The sequence below is a fragment of the Atractosteus spatula genome, chromosome 9, assembly GCF_055471065.1.
Source record: "Atractosteus spatula isolate fAtrSpa1 chromosome 9, fAtrSpa1.hap1, whole genome shotgun sequence".
Lineage (NCBI taxonomy): Eukaryota > Metazoa > Chordata > Actinopteri > Semionotiformes > Lepisosteidae > Atractosteus > Atractosteus spatula.
Window position 1 is genome coordinate 33861641 of NC_142714.1, and position 18747 is coordinate 33880387.

Here is an 18747-nt window from a genome sequence, read left to right on the forward strand (position 1 = left end):
GGGCGAGTTCTCACAGGGCAGACATGTACTGTTGCATAGATTCACCCAAGAGCTGACTCCTCTGGTGAAATATAAAGGGCTGCATTAGGACACCTGAAGCTGTGTTGTAGTGGTCCTTCAGTAAGTGAACAGCTGCAGCATATGAATCAGTAGACTCCAGCAACCTGAATAGGCAGTGTAGGAGCAGTCCACATTTGGCATCGGTCAAACGCTCCAATCCTAATAAATACGTCTCAAAACTCTCAAACCAGTGGTCCCATGGGACTGCCAGGGAGTGGAAGGAATGCAGGGAGATCGGTCAAGGTAAATTCAGCCATGTTCATCACTAAATTTTGTGTAGACAAAGGCTTGACATATAAAAATAGCGGACACAAACTGAACTAGTTTATCTTTTACAGACGCACTCAGGCCGGCACATAATATCTGCTCTCCATATGTGTGCCCTGCAGGCACCTGTACTGCACAGTAACTGCGCAAATGCAATATTGAAGCATAATATCATCATCAACTTCAGCATGAAAAGAGCCTTTCTATCCAGACCTAGCTCTAACAATGCACCAGCTGAAACTTTATGAACTCCTTGTGCAAGCAATATCATCTGCCCCCAAATACTCCTCAGCAGGGTCATATAGGACATCACTGGCTTTCATTAAGGCTCTCGTTACATTTGGAAGTGTGACCTTTTATTAGGATATCATTAGCTTTTATTCAGCCCCTCATTTCACTTGGATCCTTGACCTTGCAGCTAGTGTTAGAGCAGCTAACTGGAATCTCATTGTGCTGATTTCAGAGATCTGCTTCGTGCACTTTTGAGTGCATCCCTAAAGAAATAGAAAAAAACCCTCTTAAAATGTATTTGATTTTTCAAATCAAATGTTCAAATGTTATAAACAATTACTGTAGATTTGCATTACATTTTACTATCACTACTTCAGTATGCATAAAATCCCAATGCCCGTATACCGTATAATCGGCTTCACTTAATCAGTGTAGTAGGAAAATGTTTTTTTTTCTGCGCTGTATGTTTTTTTTGTCTCAAAAACCTGTTATAAAAGCTTTTTAGTATCTCGACAAAAAAGATAAAAGATAGAAAAGACTCGTTCGGCTCCACATAAAACTATCAAATAGATATCATAAGTTCCAAGACTCTTTGGTAAGTATTTCGTTTTAACAACGACCTCACACTCAAAGCATTACTAAAATGACTACTTCTCCGTACATGTGCATCACCATTTATTAGCAAAGCGAACACTGCCCCCTCTCATACACATGCGAAGTTAAACCAGCAAAAAATGCATTTCGTAGAAAGCTCTGATTAAAGCGAAGCGCTGCCTCCTCCTTTTAAACAGGCGAGTATGGCTTTAAGGAAAAATACATAATCTGTATTCTAGGCCTAGGTCCCTCCTTCGACAATGATGTCAACAGAGGAGGAGTGGCCGGCAGTACTAAGGGGCTGAGTTCATCTAACACAACTGAGAAAGCTAGAGCTTTACGCACAGAAACCTTGCAACATTTAATCAACAACTTCTGAGAGTGATGATGCAGCTGCACCAAGGCGCCCTCACAGCCAGCTCCATCGGACGTCGTCAGCACTAACTACTGCTCATACACATATTCTGAAAAAAAAAACCAACATATGGCCTGCATTTATGAATGAAAAGAAAATACTCAACAGAAAAAAAAAATAAAAAATATATAATAATGTGCAGCAATTTTGAAACAGTAATTCCTGTATAAATCGGGGATGCAATTCAGATTTGCACGAGTCAAATCAACTGTTAGTTGTACTGACCAAGGGAGAGGACTATAATGAGTGATATCACTGTCTTGAACTAATAGCAAGAATGCATACTTGAAGTCCCCTGTACTCTGTAGCGACTTGGAACACCGGTATCATTATTTGTACTTGGAATTGCATTTCGTTTTAACAGGTTACCTGAAGAGGAAATATCCGTTTTTTTAAAAAAAGAACATTTACAGTCATATTTTTTTTGTAATTTTGGACTATAGACTTCTTAAAGATATGTTTTTTTCAGTAGTGGGATTTAATTTGATTTATGTTTTGCTGTTGCTAGAGAGGAACATCAATTCCTCTTTTTTCGCTTCAGTCCCATGCGTGATACAGAATGTTTTAAAGCACTGATGCCAGTACGTGCCAGGGATTTGAAAATAATTTACCGCTTTTGGTGAAAGGAATTCAAGGTAAGTGCAGTATTTTACATTCATTATATATTTTGTATGGGCACTATTGGGCATACACGTATTTTGTGTGTTAAGAATTAAGAACACTGGCAGTGAACCCAAGGCAGTTTTAGAAAATTAATAGCCTCGTATAAGGAAAGTTAATGCTGTTTTGCGCATCATCTAACAAGAACTCGAAGAGATGAAGTGTGCCGATTTTGAAGGCGATGCTGTGGAGTGGAGGCACTTGCATAAACGATATATACTTTTGAGGATAACAACATTGAAAATATGTACTAAAACAAAATTGCTAATCCGTATGTTAACGGATTTCTTGATCAGTTTATGGTTTGCAGTCTATGTATAAGAAGATATCATCTATATACATATTACAGAAAACTGCAAATCTGTCTGCTGCTCTTTAGCATATCGTTCTTGCTGTTAGCACAGACGAGTCTCAAACTGACTGATAAAAGGGAAAGGGGTTTAGCGATCATGTACAATTTCTCCGATATAACGTCAAAAAACAGCAGTAATACAACTATTACAAAATTAACTACACTTTTAATAATACTTGAGGTAAAGTGTACATTGTACGTTGCTGAAAGGACGGGGGAAATCATCAACAATCACTTGCGAAATTGTATGATTGTAGAAAATAGCGCTCTGGAAATGGTTAGTGACAAGACGGCTGGTACCAATGGTAGCAGCGTCAGTCTACAGCCTCAGCATGGGTCTCGTCCGATACCGGAATGATGTATTTAAAATAGCCTTTTCCGGCGGTTTATACTAATATAAATATCTCAATCAACTCGATCGTCAAATGAAAGCAAAATGAAGCAAAGAAGATGCTAAAAAAATAAAAGGCTAAACACACGTTGAAAAAAAACCTATATTAAAATAGTCCAGATAAAAATAATTACTATTGTAACAATTGAAACATAGGAGATTTGGCTGTTTAAGAAATAAACACCAGCAAAACGTGACCGGTGTTTAGCATTGCACATCGTCTACGGCGCAGTTGCTTGCTTCCAAATTTGCTTTGGGATTTATTGTGGTAATTCGGTTAGATTAGTTTAAGTGCCGGTTAATTTGGTACACGTTTTTTTTACAGTTATATACACGATGCATTTCCGATTGATAGACTTAGTGACTTAGATATGTCTTCAGTAGATAAACTGTACTTCCGAAACAGCAGGTCAAATGTAGTTATTTTAATAATCAGATTAAATTTGTAACCGAGTTTTACAAAACAATTTTCCACGTGGCTTTATCTGATAATCAAGTGTATATATTAAATTGTTGATGCACTCCAAATTGATAGAAATAGTCTCTTAGATATTAATTCAAATATAATCATAAACAAATAAAAGAGCAATAGTGATTATTCCTTTATTTTATTTTCTGTTTATTTACGGGGTACAGTTACTTCACTTCTGCGCGACTTGATGCCATGTAAATGCGTATCAAAAGATGATCTCAAATTTAGGAGGATGGGAAGGCTTCTTGGATATGTTCTTCTGTAGTAGAAACAGGACGTGAGCATTGTTTTATAAGTTTTTGTTTCTTTCGAAACACGTCTGTTGTCTGTTAAAATTGCCGATGTTATTAAACAGAGATCAATTGAAAAGATAAGAGGCAGCAATACATTTACATTTGTATAGTTTTTCTCTATCCATTCATGTCTTTGGCAACTGACGTGCACTGTATGCCACGAGAACAGATGCCAGACAGAAGAGAAGACTCAACAATAAGGAAATTATTTTAAATTTTCATTTTGGACGCCTTCAGTTATGTCTTTATCTCATCTTTTGTAATTGTACCTTGATGTTTCTTTTTTGTACTTTGATGAAATATATTGAATTTTTATACATAATACATGAAGAACATTTTACTGATGGGTTTATATTACCACACTGGAATACATAAAAATAGATAACCCCACTTCTAGATAACACAGGCCTTAAGCTTATGGTTTTAAAAAGCTCATGAATGCATTGATATTGCTACAATATACACTTATCTTGTGATACTTAAGCAAACGGCAGTTTCAATATCTCCGTTTCAGTTTAAGTGAAGTAAGCTCTTGCCCAAAATAATTGGCCTTAAGAATTTGATATCACCCCACTTTATGAATAAAGAACTACTAATATCTTTTCTTGGGAAATATTAAGGCATTCTTTTTCTTTTCTTATTGGTATTTATAAAGCACCCATAGAAAGACCTACAGTATTCACTGGATTAAAACTTCTAAAGGAAAACCATCTCTATCTGTTATTAAGTTTGTCATTCATGCAAAATAATAAGTAAATGAATCACGACATGTGGCACTTCAGTTTTTAATTACATGTATTTTTATTAAGTAAAGCACTGGCATGCAAGTTCCTTTATTTTTTCATTACTGAGGCAGTAGTAGTTTATAGTTTGCAATATTTTTAAGAAAACTGTCAAACGGATTGCATTTTGCTACGCTGACATGGATCCTCATAGATGCGATGATTCTGACATGCTTGAGAGTAAATTTTGGAGATTACATTTATGTGGACTAGGACTAGTTTATGAAAAACAGGTATATTTTAAGAGGGTACTAACACTCATTCTGCATGTATCTAACTATATGTTTTCTATTTGTAGACATATCTGTCTTTATTTGGAAGTAGGGCTCTAAAAAAGGGGAATTTATATGTTTTTGACCTAAATATAATTTTGTCCTTAGCAAATATATCTGGCAAGTTAATCAAGGAAGAAAGTTTTTTTATCACTTGTTGCAATTCCTTTTAAAGTGTCATCTTAAGCCTTTTTTCCTCATCTAGCCTAAAACTCAAATCGCTTTGCCATAAACACAGGGATAATTTAAATGCAGTGGAACACTGTCTCCACGGATTGGTTTCATACATCACAGCCCTTGCAGAAAGGAGATCAAAGATATGAAGCAAAAGTCTTTTACATAGTGTATGTGCTGCTTCAATCTAGATCATACAAAAGTGGGGGAAGAGTTATGAGGATCAATAATTCTTGTTCTCTGTATCAAACATTTCTGTTAAAGGGATTTGGATGAGAATTGGAATGGAGAGGGGGGTTTGTGGGAAGAACACCATCGAAATACTAGCACAGTGTTTTCTATCCCATATGGAATCACAGATTTTAGACCTCGGGGTGAAAAACAATTCCTTTCCAGAGGTGTTCCAGGGTGCCTTACCCTCAAATGCATCTTCCTTTTGTTTCACTGAGTCTTTCATTCAGTCTTAGAAATGTGCCTATCTTCTGAAACATTGGTAATTTATGATTACTTGCAAGTAAATGACTGGATGTTGAAACATTCACAATAAATAATTTTCATTAAGAGGATTTCTATGATATTTCAGTGAAATATTTGTCACTCTGAATAATTGTTTAATGTATATAATCCAAGTTTTTTGTGCAGGATATGTTGGAAAATAGTTAGTTGCCAAGTAAAACTAGATACTTTTAAAATATATGTCCGTAATGTATGTAATATGAAATATGGTTCAATCTGTGTTTTTGAGAAAACTATCCAGTGTTTTTACATTAAAGCTATAGCATAATCATCATGAACTATCAACAGTAATTCTTTAGTGTTGGATTATGTGCTGTTTTATGGTTCAAAGATTAAATGTGGTTGAAATTATAGGAATATATTGGCGTCATGACATTTAGTCTTTGGTAGGAATCTTTGTGGGCTGCTTGTAATCCATTTAATCTTAAATCATAGCAGTCTTCTTTAGAATGTCAGAATTTAATCGTGATCAGTTGGCTTCATTTTTTTTTTCTTCAGGACCGATTTATTTGTTATGGGTGGATAGATCATTTTATTAGACTTACATGGTCTTAATGTTTGCATAAGAGGGTATGGTTAATATTATGCAATATCCTGAGATGCATATCCTACAATTTAAAACAATGTGATGTTTTCCGATATATTGTCTTATGGTGCATAAGAATGAGCATAGAAGAGTAATGTATTACCGCAGTTCTAAACCATGCAGTACCTTTAGTATTTCTTTGCCAGGTCCTTTGGACTGCCCTCTAGGGGCTAAATAAGTATTACTCTCGTATTGTGCCACTGATTGTTTCAAGCATTAGTGTAGTTGCCTATAGTCTTCTGGCTTTGGAATTATGCAGCACGGGACTAGTTGATACTGTATACTTAAATGTATTGATTTATTTTTAACGGCAATATAATTTTTATTTTTTGTTTCAGTAGTCATGGGCGAGGGCCGTAATGCATATTAGAGAACCAAAAAAAAAGTGTTTTAAAATCAGCACAGGAGTATTATTTGCACCTCTATAAAATATTTGTATTAGCAAATAATATCTAACAACAAAGCAAAATATAAATTCAGTCTTCTACTGTATGGGAATTTATCATTATTCAGTTGTAAAGCATAAAGTGTTGCTGCCTGTAGCAGCCAACTAAAAATATATGCCTGTAAAGGTAAACATAAATTGGTCCCTCTGTACCTAAAGGTCATCAGACATATTCTCCACCCCAAAGAAAAACAAAACATAAAGCTTAAATGATGCATTGTAACAAAGTACATTTCGTCAGGTGGAGGCTATCATGAAGCCATTAGTGTTACATTATTACTTTGCTTTATATATATGTGATTTCTAAGAGCATTAATAGACTGTTGGTGGGAAAAAAGATACCAAGAAGAGTACAAAAAAAATCTTCTTTTCATACAGTACTTTAGAACAGAAAGGTGATGATGACCCTTATAAGGTTTAGATAAGATGTAGTTAATAGTTCAGGTTGGTAGCTGTGTCAGCATGCGTAGGCGGCAAAGGAAAAAGTAATAGGTTTATTCCATGGTGAAAAGAGAAGAAAGGAAACAACGTTTTGGCTGTGGAGCCTTCTTCGGGTGCCTTTGTACACCCGAGAAGGCACCACAGCCAAAACGTTGTGTTTTCTTCTTCTCTTTTCACCATGGAATAAACTTATTACTTGTTCAGATGTAGTTAATGTAGATTATATACAAGATACATTGAGGAAAGAACATTACTGAGTTTCATGCTTAAAAATGTACATGTATAAAAGCTGCGCAAATGAGCATTACTTTCATATTAAGTGGGTTTATGGTAGCAGCTTGAAATATCGTATCTGCCTTTCTGTAGTATAATGTACTTATTTTTAGCTATTCCTACACATTTCACCAGGGATACAGAGCCAGGGAGCACACAGTTTTCATCCCCTGCTTAGATTACATTCATGTTCCATGGAAGATAATTGATTTCAAACCCATGGTACAATATGTTTTCAATTCTTAAACCCTAAACCAGAGAACAGGAGAGGTTACACTTCTGTCTGGAGGAATAAAAGATTGCTGCATTCTGAGGCACACCAGCATTGGTGCCATTGAGGGTTTGGCAGCATCCACTGCGTTATGGTCTTTATTCATCATCAGAGTGCTTTGGCATGTGCTGATAAGTTGACAGCAGCCTCTCCAAGGACCATTGTGAGTTTTACAAATTTAAGAAGAATCATCCACTTGTCTTTCTTGATTGGTCAATAAAGAAACTGCAAGGTGGTAGATCCTAAAGAGGAATTAATGGATAATTTTAGTGGGCCTTTCTGTCAGACTGCCCAAGATCTGCCTCGCTGTTTCAAAGTCAGTATGTGCTTGATGTGCTGTGAAGCAGGGTATATTTACAGTTGCTTGCTTCGAATCCCATGCAAGTCACATCAGTGCTACATTGCGGTCTCTCTCTTTGCTAATTGCCTTGTCAGTCTGCGAATCTCTGTAAGTAGATTATACTTCACCCTCCTCTGACAATGCACAGTTTGAAGCTTTTCCAGTTCTTGCCTGTGCTGTGTATATGCAGCCTCTTTTTTAAAATTTATTGCCATTCTTCCTAACTGGGGGTAAGTTCATGAGACTTGTTTTCAAATCATAATACGTTTTATATGATTTTAAGACAAAGGCAGCTAAAAGTGGCATACCGTTTGTACTTACAATACAAAAAAATAAGATTCTGCATTAGTCTTTTAGTTTTAGCAGCATACTGTTGTTGATGGCCTTTATCTATTTATAATGTCATAACTTTGAATTGTTAGGAAAAATGTCTTTGTTCAGGCAAATTCTTTTAGATTCTATTTGTGATCTGTAGAATGACAAATACATTTCAAAATTACAAAGCATAATATTGTTTTTTGGGATTTCTTTGCAAATCCATAATTCTGTAAAAAAGGATACTTATTTTCTAAGTATTAATTTGCATTTTGATTATTAATATTATAATAATTACTAATATAATAATGACCCATTCACATCACTTTTTCTGTATTGGATATTTAGTATGATTTTTTATTTGATTCCTACTATTAAAAATAGCTTTGTGTGATTATGATAACATTTAATTTGGATTTTTCAAAAAGTACATACTTTTGTTTTTATATATATATATGTATTTTTAGAGGGTGTCTTGCATACATAATTTGTGTATACTTTGTGCTACATAGTAAACTACACCACCCGTAAAGTAAACCTAATTGTTAGATACTTGCCTTATGTTAGATTTCTTTTATTTAAAAAAACTTAAACCTGCTGTTATTTAAAGCATGGTGTACTGATGTCATTTTTGCTAAACAAGCAAAAAAATCTGTCCAATGTATGCCAGAAATCCAAACTTAAGTATCAGAAGGAAAGGTTGATTTTCTGCTGCATGTTTTCAATAGTAAAGATGGGCAGAAATATCTGTCACATCATCATGTAAACTGATCTGTGCACAGTAAAGCTCTTAGATTATGGCTCCAGAGAAAGAGTATAGTTATTATGTATGCAGAACAAAATCATCACTCTGTGACTCAAAATACAAAAATACTGAAAGCAGGGATGGTGGTTTTATTTAGTAATGTTTCATATTTAGAAACAGTCTTGCATGTGAAATATATGCACAAATGTGACTTAAATAACTTATTAAATTTGAACATAAGATAGATAAAAATCATTAATTTATCTTCAGACCTGGAGAATATTTTTCTGTGACTGCAGTGCACAGAAACACATATCTGTTACCTTACATGGCTATGAAATGCAAGTCTCACATCTCCCTTAACATCATCCACCATGGCTTGCAGTTCGGACATTCCCCATAAATAAGACTATTTTTTTTTGCAGTGCAAGTAGTTCAGTAGATAATTACCTACAGGGAAGAAGTAAGGTTAGTTTGAATCATCTCATTGTTAGTAAAAGAGTACAGTTTTCTTTTTCAGCATAATGTTCAATGTTTTCATGGTGAAATGAGTTTTTTAGTAATGCAGTTTGATATCTTTGCTTTTAAAGGTGGTATAAATTATTTTGTTGTTGTTTCAATATAATATTTGATGTCATTTATTTACTCATTAAAGTGAAGAATTCTTAAAAAGAAAAAGGGTAACTTTCATAGTAGCACCAAGACTATAAAACTGTTGTCTTGTAAAAACATGATTGAATAAAGTCAATAATTTGTTTAAAGAGAACAACAAGCATTTTATGTTGTTTCTAAACTTTGAGTGAGGAAAAGAAGCTTAAATAAGTCTATAGTTAATTAAAATTACTTTTTCAATGTGATTTTTTTATTTAGAACACTCGGCAAGAGTGAATTAAAGATTTTGCTGTCTTAACATGGACTTACAGCTTTGCTAAGCAGCTTATACACAGACTAAATTAAAAAGGTGAAAACTTGATTCGTTATCTGCACAGTTATACGTCTATACTTAAAGAAACGGGAAACCCATATATTGATGAATGTAATGTAAATACCAAAAAATGTTTGTTACGCTGAATTATAACTTCATTATAACTTTGAAAAAATATTTATACTGAGCATCAGAAGAAAATATAACATTATTTGTATTTTTTATTATATGATTTATATAATTTTAATATATAATTATCATTATTAAATGTTTATGACATTACATTTATTGATCAATCATGACTGTTATACACTCAAGTGAATTTGACAGTTGTATAAGTACTAAATTAGTGAGAAGAATTGAATGGCCACAGGTGATGAGTTGATTTAACTGGTTGAATATGAAGCCTGGTGAAAATCAAGATAAATAACTTGGATCTAATATGCTCTGCTTATTAAGCAAACAATGATAGAATTAATGAGTATACTTGACACCATGGATGTTCATAGCTAGAAAATTATAATCTGGCAAGATGTTAAAGCCAAACACAGCCTGTCAATGAGAGGCCACGATTGTGAAGACCACAGGGCAAGAACACCTTGCCAAGATAAATGGAGAGGTCCAAGTGTGATGGTCTTGGCAGGAGTGCCTTGATACTGCAGCTCTCCACATATATTCACAACTACACTACACTTCACTAATCAAATTCTGGAACTTCACTTGCTGTATTTTCTGTAGACTCCTGATGAGACCACATTCCACACAAAGCATGATCCTTATATTGTTGTTGTAACAATGACTTTCTTGGAAGATGAGAATGTGACAGTTATGCTGCAGATGTCGTACTCTTTAGAATTGAATCCCATTATAATTTGGGATAATGAGCAGGGATAATGAGCAGGGTTGATGTGGCAATTGGGGCTTAGAGATAATAAGAGGAAGTACAGATTTCCCATAAAACATCATCTGTAATATATGTATTATTTCCAACAGTGGCAACACACATTATTAGCCTATGATTTTCACAGTAAGTAGGTCCACCATTGACAATCCTGTTCAATATAATGTCAGATGTCAAAAATGACTTGTCATTTTCCTTATAATAAATTTGTCAATTTGTTGCAATTGTGATGGCTTTATTTTATGTTCAGTATACAAAGAATTATGATACAAAATTAACTGGATTATCACAATGATTTTGAGAACAGGGTTATTGGTATTTCTTTGTCTTGTCTCATAAAAACAGCTTTAATTAATTTTTCAGGTTTTCCACCAAATCTGTACTTCTCTTTCTGGAAGAAAGAAACTGGAATGTTGTACATGTAGGTTTAAATTCTGTTTGAACCACTGCACTTTTACCATTAAGCAAGATACTTCTCTCAGATGCTTCAGTAAAGAAATGCAAGGCTGTATTAGTGTATGCAAATGTATGTTGTACAGTAATTAACAATATCATAGAAAAATGTTCATCATACAGTATAAAAAATTAGACTCTTTATGGAATGGTAGAATTTTGTAACAACGTTTTTCTTAATCACATGACATAATAAATTCAGTTTGTGCCATATCTCCTGTTGCTTTCAGTACAGTATCTCATAGAAATGTACAGTATCTCTTAGAAATGTGCAGTGCATAATTTCTTAATGCTGCTTCATAACCGCATGTGAGATAATACAATATATCTGTACTTTGAAGGCCACTCCACAACACTAAAACCACAGCAAGGAAATAATAATTTCAGTTACCAATGATATAACTAAGATTTGTTAGTGGGAAGTACTATTTTTTTCTTTTTTAAATTGGAATACAGTGTACATACATTTGGTGTGTACTGAATGTTCTAAAAGAGCCAGACTTCCTAGCACCTACATGTAACTCATGGCCTTTCAGCAACTAAACTGTATTTGCCCAGGGATCTAAGAAACTAGCATCCATGCATAATGGACTGGTTAGAAATTTGTGTTTAACTAGATCTTTTATAGCGATTCTCCAACATGTAGAAGTCAGTGCTCATTTGCCTGCAGTCTTCGAAGTGCTCTCTGACCTTAATCATGATGATGTCTGCTACTACTGAATGTTTTCTGTGTGTTATCTCCTTTCCCAGAGGAACAGGAAACTTTCAGAAGCCTCTGTACAGTTCCAGAGGCTTTTCTTGCACTTCCAAAAAGTAGAATGTTACCTTAGACTTGTTTTTGTTAAATTTTATTTAAAAAAATATTTACTGTAGCCGAGGTGTGAATTCAGGATTTTAACTGTGACTTTACTCTGTGTAATACTATTAAGATATCTGGATAATATATTTAAGAATTTAAGAAACAATACCCAATTGTACATCTTTCTGTTATTTTATGTTATTATTATTATGGGTGTATTAGTTAATTTAGATTGTATATAAACATATATATTTTTTTCAAAATATCCAGAATTAAAGAAAAAGAAAATATGTATTTTTTTTTCACATTCACAGAGGAATAATAAACAGTAACAAGAATAATATGGGCATTTGGCAAGAGAGAATAATAACAACCCACCAGAACATATTTAATCCCATTTTGTTTTTAAAATCACCCTTATGTTCTTTTTATGACCTATATTTGTAACATCAGAACAACAGTGGCTCAATGCACTGAGTCATACTTAAGTCCAGATTAATCTGAGCGGTTAATGGACTATTTATCTTATATTAACAAACACAGAAAACAAAAATTGAGAGATATTTAAGACAAAGTGCATTTTCAAGTTTAATTGCTGTGATAGGAAGATTGGCTAGAGGCCTCATTTAAAAAAAAATCAATCATATTATAACCTGCTTACTGTCAAAGGCATTAACTGACATAAACATAGGCAGATATTGTGACCCTACTAGTGTGAAACATAAAAAAAAAACAAATTATGAGAGCTGTCACAAAAGAAAATTATGAATAATGAGAGATCAAATGGGTTAATTTTTAGTGTTCAGAATATGAAGTACTTTCTTTCTAAGTAAGGAAACAATTAATGAGTATTTACCAGTTTGGCTAAATATACAGACTGCTTAATGTAAAAATTCTAAGTGTGAGGGCTGTATTGTAGTTAATTTCCAAAACGTACTCTTAGATTGTTTTTGTAGATTTCTTTTGAAGAATGCATAAAGAAACAGACCCACCAGTTTTCTGGACAATTAGTATTTGGGTGCATAACTGTATTAATACATATCCAGAATACAGTAAAATACATTGAAAGCAGACATTAGGTAAGGCTGTGCTAATGCATTAGATTAATGTTTTTGACCAAGGTGTCAAACGGGCATCACAAAAGGTGACAAAACTCATAAAGCAAGGTGGGAGCTGATTTTATTCTGTGACTCATTGCCACCAAAGTTACTTTTCTGTCTAGCTCCCACCCAGATTTTGTCTTATTCAGCACAGAAACTCCTTAGGTTCTCCTTAGGCTACTCAGAAAGAATGATAGGTGTATGAGGGAAGGACTGAGCTAAGAATTGAATATAGTAACAATGCAGCCGATAGTGAATAACAGAGGGCAGCTGTGAGAAGCTACAGTATGTAGCCTTGTGACAGAGGATTCTGTTCAAAGAGGAATGAAGTTGATGCCAACATAGAGATTTTTTATTGTTGATCAAAGAAAGAATCAAATACTTTCTGTTGTTTGAGACATATATATCATTTTTACTTTCTTTTTGATAAACTTAATACAATATAAACTTAGAAAAAATGTTGTAGTAATCAGTTACAACAAATGCTGTTTTGTTAACCACACTTGTAATACCAGTCCATTTCAACAGTCCTGCAGGTTCTATTAGAATCAATAAATGATTACTTATTATACATTGTTTTTATTATTATCATTATTACAGCACTGTTTAAAAATAACTAGATATTGGGAACCTTGAGAGTGTGAATGCAACAAAAAATGTGGCCCACCATGGCTATAGTTCACTAATTCTTTTTTCCCCTTCTTTAAATCAGAACTACGGCCTTACGGAGAAGGCTCTCTCCACTTATGAATATGGACTTGGTGTCCGAAGCATACCTAGTGGTTTTGTTAACCTGCATCATCTTGCAGTCCTGGGCTCAGGAGAAAGAATATACAATACGGGAGGAACTTCCTGAAAACATGCAGATTGGCAACCTGCGAAAGGACTTGGACTTGGCATTGGACCCTAACATCAAGCTTTCCTCCCCGCTCCAGTTTAAACCTGTGTATAAAACTGGAGATGTCCCTTTGGTGCGGGTCGAAGCTGACACTGGCAGGATCTTCACCACCTCCAACCGCATAGACCGTGAGAAGCTCTGTTCGGGATTATTCACTGAGAAACGCTGCTACTATGAGATAGAGGTAGCAGTACTGCCCGATGAGATCTTCAGGCTGGTGAAGATCCGTTTCCTGATTGAAGACATCAATGACAATGCTCCACTTTTCCAGTCTACTGTCATTAACATCTCCATCCCTGAGAACACTGCCATCAATTCACGCTACCCAGTTCCCTCTGCTGTAGACCCTGATATTGGCACTAATGGTATCCAGCATTACGAACTTGTAAAGGTAAGTGTATCAATAGTACTAAAAATATTGTCAAATATTCAACTTCATGAAAATATACCATGCTAATTTTTCCCACTGATTAGAAAAAATTGCTATATTTCTCTAATCTATCATATTGTTTTGCCGTAGTTTTATTTTGCTGGATTAGACTTTTCTCTGCTTTTAATATGATTATCCAACATATATGTTTGTAAGTTAGAAACATTTTTATGAAAACATTAAAACAGCAATTATGTGTTCAATAAAATGGTAATCAGTATGCTTTCTTGAGATCAAGTTTTTTATGCAGTTACTGAAGTACTATATAATTAAAGTAAAGCTAATTTCCATGTTAATTCATGAAATCAAAAAGTTTACATCAAATGATTTTTAAAGTGTTTCTTAAAATTATTCAATATAAAATAAAAAAAAAACATATCAATCATTAGTATTACATCTTAATGTATTTAGAAAATAAAACCTCTTAGAACTAATCAAAATAGGTCCTAAGGTGTCACTTGGAAAGCTTTTTGAACAGACTAGTTTGATAGGTTTTGTCCCCAAAAGCCTAGATGAAATCTCTGATTAAAAGCAGCTAATCTACAGACTTCTTTTGCCTGGAGATTAGCAATCATGTTCTTATGCTGGAATTCTTGATCTCACAGTGGGCCTTTCAGCAAATGATGGCTTTGTATTGGGGTGGGGAGAGGGACTCAGTAAATGCACTTACGACACTCATTGTACTCTAACTTCAGTGATACTACACTTTTATTCTATTAAAATGTGATAACAGCTTTTACTGTGACATCTTTAATGATGGTACTTTGGTGCAAAGTCATCAATGTTTTATTTTAAAGTCTGTCCACAGCAGAACAGTAATAATACATCTTATTAAGTCTTAGGAAAAAGAGGGCAGTGATAAATGGTTTAAGGTAAGCCTCTAATTGCACTAGAATGGAATGAAAAAAATTAATGGGTACCTTTTGCAGCACAAAATTAAAGAAGTGCATTTCTTTTCTTGTAGACTAATTTATGTCTTATGAAAAACTAGTGCAATATTCTCTGTGGCTTAATATAGCCAGATATAGCCTGAAAGTAGGATAATACAGATTATACTTATATTACATGAATACCAAAATAAGAATGGTTACAAACATATGAATACCATTTGGTCCATCAAGATCATTTAGTTGCCAGGTGCTAATTGATCTTATGATCTCTTCTTTCTTGAAAGAAGGCTGGGTAGCTTCTGCAACCCTGTGTAAAAACATTTCCCTTTATTTCTTCTTCTTGTCCTCTGGTTCATGTTTCTCTGTTAATCCTCTATTAAGTCCATCAAGTTGTTTTTATGAATACTTTAAATTCATAAAAAAGTATCAAGTTAAAAAAAAATATCAGTTTATAAATAGATGAAGCAAGCCCCTATATTTTCTGATAACTGAAGTGCACATTATGGTGAAACATATACAACCGTGTTGACTTTGTAGATGCATACTGTACAGATAAAACAAAAAAAAAACATATTTGTCTTGTTTAGTGCATAAGATCTAGGTCCTTGATCAAAATTATATACTTGGTGAAGTCTTCGAACAGAATATATGATTACTAATAAGTTCTCATACCCACCACATGCCAAAACACTACAACAAATTATAATATGGAACAGCAAATTTTGTTTTTCAAAATCATTCATTGTTTCCTTATTGTTAGCTGTGATGTGAGCAGTATTTTAAAGAGCAAAAGTTCAATTTCTTTGTATCCATGTACAAAGCCACCCAATTAGTGAATGGATCTTGAAAAGGTTGCTGCAGATGTCATTCTTGCGGTTTAGGTCACACTGCACTGCATAAAATGAAAAAAAAACAAGACAGTCTGCCATTTGACTCTGATTAGTAATTTGTACATTTTTGTGGGAATTAACAGAATCCATCCCTTTAAGTCAATGACTTGATTACCAATTTGCATTTTAAAAAACATTTTTATCTCTGCCAAAGATACTCTTTTTGCCATCAAAATGACCAGCCTAATGCTCTTCTGCATTAAAGTGCGTAAACATCATGTTTTTAGAACTGAGTTGGCTACCATTTTCTACTGCTATATGTCAATACTAGTTATGTAGTGCAACTAATTTTGAGCGTCCTGAAAGAATCAAATCACATTTGCACCATTTACTTTGAAAATGTAAAGTGAGCATTTTCTAATTAATATAAAGGCAGGGGGGAAGCAGACTGTTCAAAAGAGGATCTGCTTAGGCTGATAAAACTGGGATAAATTATTTTCACAGAGACATTGAAGAAGCCTCATTCCATAGAAACAGCAGGCCTGGAATACCAAAAGCAAAAATGTTACTTTCACACAGGTTGTCTGTGAAATTCTTGCATAGTGATAATATTTTCTTCATTTGATAACAGCAAAGGGCAAAAGCACTTATTGTGGCTTAGCATAGGAAATTCATTTATATCAACAGATTTTTACAGTAACAGCCTCAACCTACAGAAAAAGTGTGACTGTGAAAACAGAGCAATGAACTGCTCAACCCCTTATTTATTTGCATAACCCCGGCTTATACATTGAGGACACCTCTCAAAAAACACAAGGTCATCCTTTGGAAAGTAATACCATGCATGGCTAGAGAAGATCTTTCCATTAAAGAGATTTTATAACTTAAAAGACTTGCTTTGCAGGCTGCAGTCCAAAGCATGGCTCCAAGGTCAAGGTCACACACATATTTTATTGACTTTTGGTAAGTTTAGGGTTCCACTAACCCTATTCTTTTAACAGTCTATTTTATTGATTTATGAGGTTTCTTGCAATACAAACTTTAAAATCCATTTACATACCTGTCACACCCTATGTCACTTTAGAGTTTATGAAAAATAAATATTAATATACAGGAATTTAAGACACATGTAGCACCTCTAACAAAGCACTTATGGATGCCTTTTCTGAAAAACAAAAAGGTTAAACTGATTAATGCATGCATTCACGACATAGAAATTGATTCATGTATCATCCTGTTTTTCCCCCTTTCTGGATCAGAGCTTAAAAAGTGTTTCAACATTGTGAGAAACATCAGTTATTTTATTATATTTGGATTTTCTCTAAATAACCATATTTATATGACATCAATGTAACAGTGAAATTCACTAAATTTATCTATTGTATTTTTGTTAAATAATGTAAATCATATGGAACTGTTTGTTGCTTCTGTTGCTTCTGGTTTCCATGCTTCTTGCTGTTATAAAAGGTAACAAAATTGGCTGATAATCAGATTTGTTTAAATGTCTTATTGGTGACATTAGCAGGACCTTCTACAGGTTAGTTCAGTAGCTTAACACCATTAGCATTTATAAAAAGGAATAATATAGTAATTTCTAGTAGTACAGAGAAACTGAAGATATAAATAAGATCATATCATCCTTTTTAGAAATCAGTTGTAGAAGGGTACAACATTTTCTTTGTAAAAAGCAGTTCTTTTCAGTTCAAATCTAGTTCTTAATGAGGAAATACCTAGCACTTACTTTTCCTCATTATAACAAAGGTATAAATCACCGCTGTATGTCAGTTTCTCATGTCCTTTTTCTGCTGCTTCTCAATCTTTCAAGAAAATGTCGGAGTTGTTGAAAATTTATGGATTTCTTTTTGAATGGCACTAAACAGGTCAATCATTAGCTGGACCCTACATCAGTTCTTTAGGATTCATCCAAATGAGAAAAAAATATGTTTTTTAAAACTTTTATTTATTTGAACATATCTTGGTGCTGAAAAGTAATGCAGTTTAATTACAGGAACACTTTTAAGTACAGTGCCATATTAGGATCTTTATATATGTGGGTATCAGGTAAACAGCCATCTATAAGCTCTAAATAGACTTTTTCCAGAGTCCTCCACTATATGTTCTTACTGGCTTCAAAATCCTAAAGTGTCTTTGTCTTACAAATCCACAAAGTTCCCAAAACTCAAAGACTTTCCATGGACTGGCCCCTCTATCACTTCCTTACTTTCTTCTCCCTCTGGTACATTGCAAAATAGAGGCTCCGCCTTCTTTATAGAGCTTCCTGGTTTTAAATGCTATCCAACCAATTGTCTTCCTCTGATTGGTCATGTGACTGAAGACAGTAGGTCATTTCCCATTAGCCTCAGCACAGTGTGGCTCAAACATAAACCTCCTTCTCACCTCTACCTACAACCCTTTTACAATAAACGAAGCATTGTCAAATTATTTACCCCCTTTCAAGGTCTCACTGTTGAATTACAGATAACATAATTTCATAGAATTAATGTTTTTAAGCAAAAGTGATCATGTTGGACACTGTTATGGGTGAAAGAAGTTAAATATCAGCAAAAGCTGCAAAGCTCTTGCAAAGCACTTTATAAGAGATCAAAATGATACAGCAATGAAAACT

At 34.1% G+C, this 18747-nt stretch overlaps 1 protein-coding gene across 1 annotated transcript in view; it reads left to right on the plus strand.

Moving 5' to 3' along the window:
• The first annotated feature begins 1839 nt into the window (after positions 1–1839).
• pcdh11 (protocadherin 11) overlaps positions 1840–18747 on the plus strand; it is a 450559-nt gene continuing 433651 nt past the window's right edge. The window contains exons 1-2 of the mRNA XM_088926040.1: positions 1840–2202; positions 13786–14362. Coding sequence (XP_088782166.1) covers positions 13820–14362 — 543 coding nt within the window. The 5' untranslated portion in view covers positions 1840–2202; positions 13786–13819. The remainder of the gene's footprint in view (positions 2203–13785; positions 14363–18747) is intronic.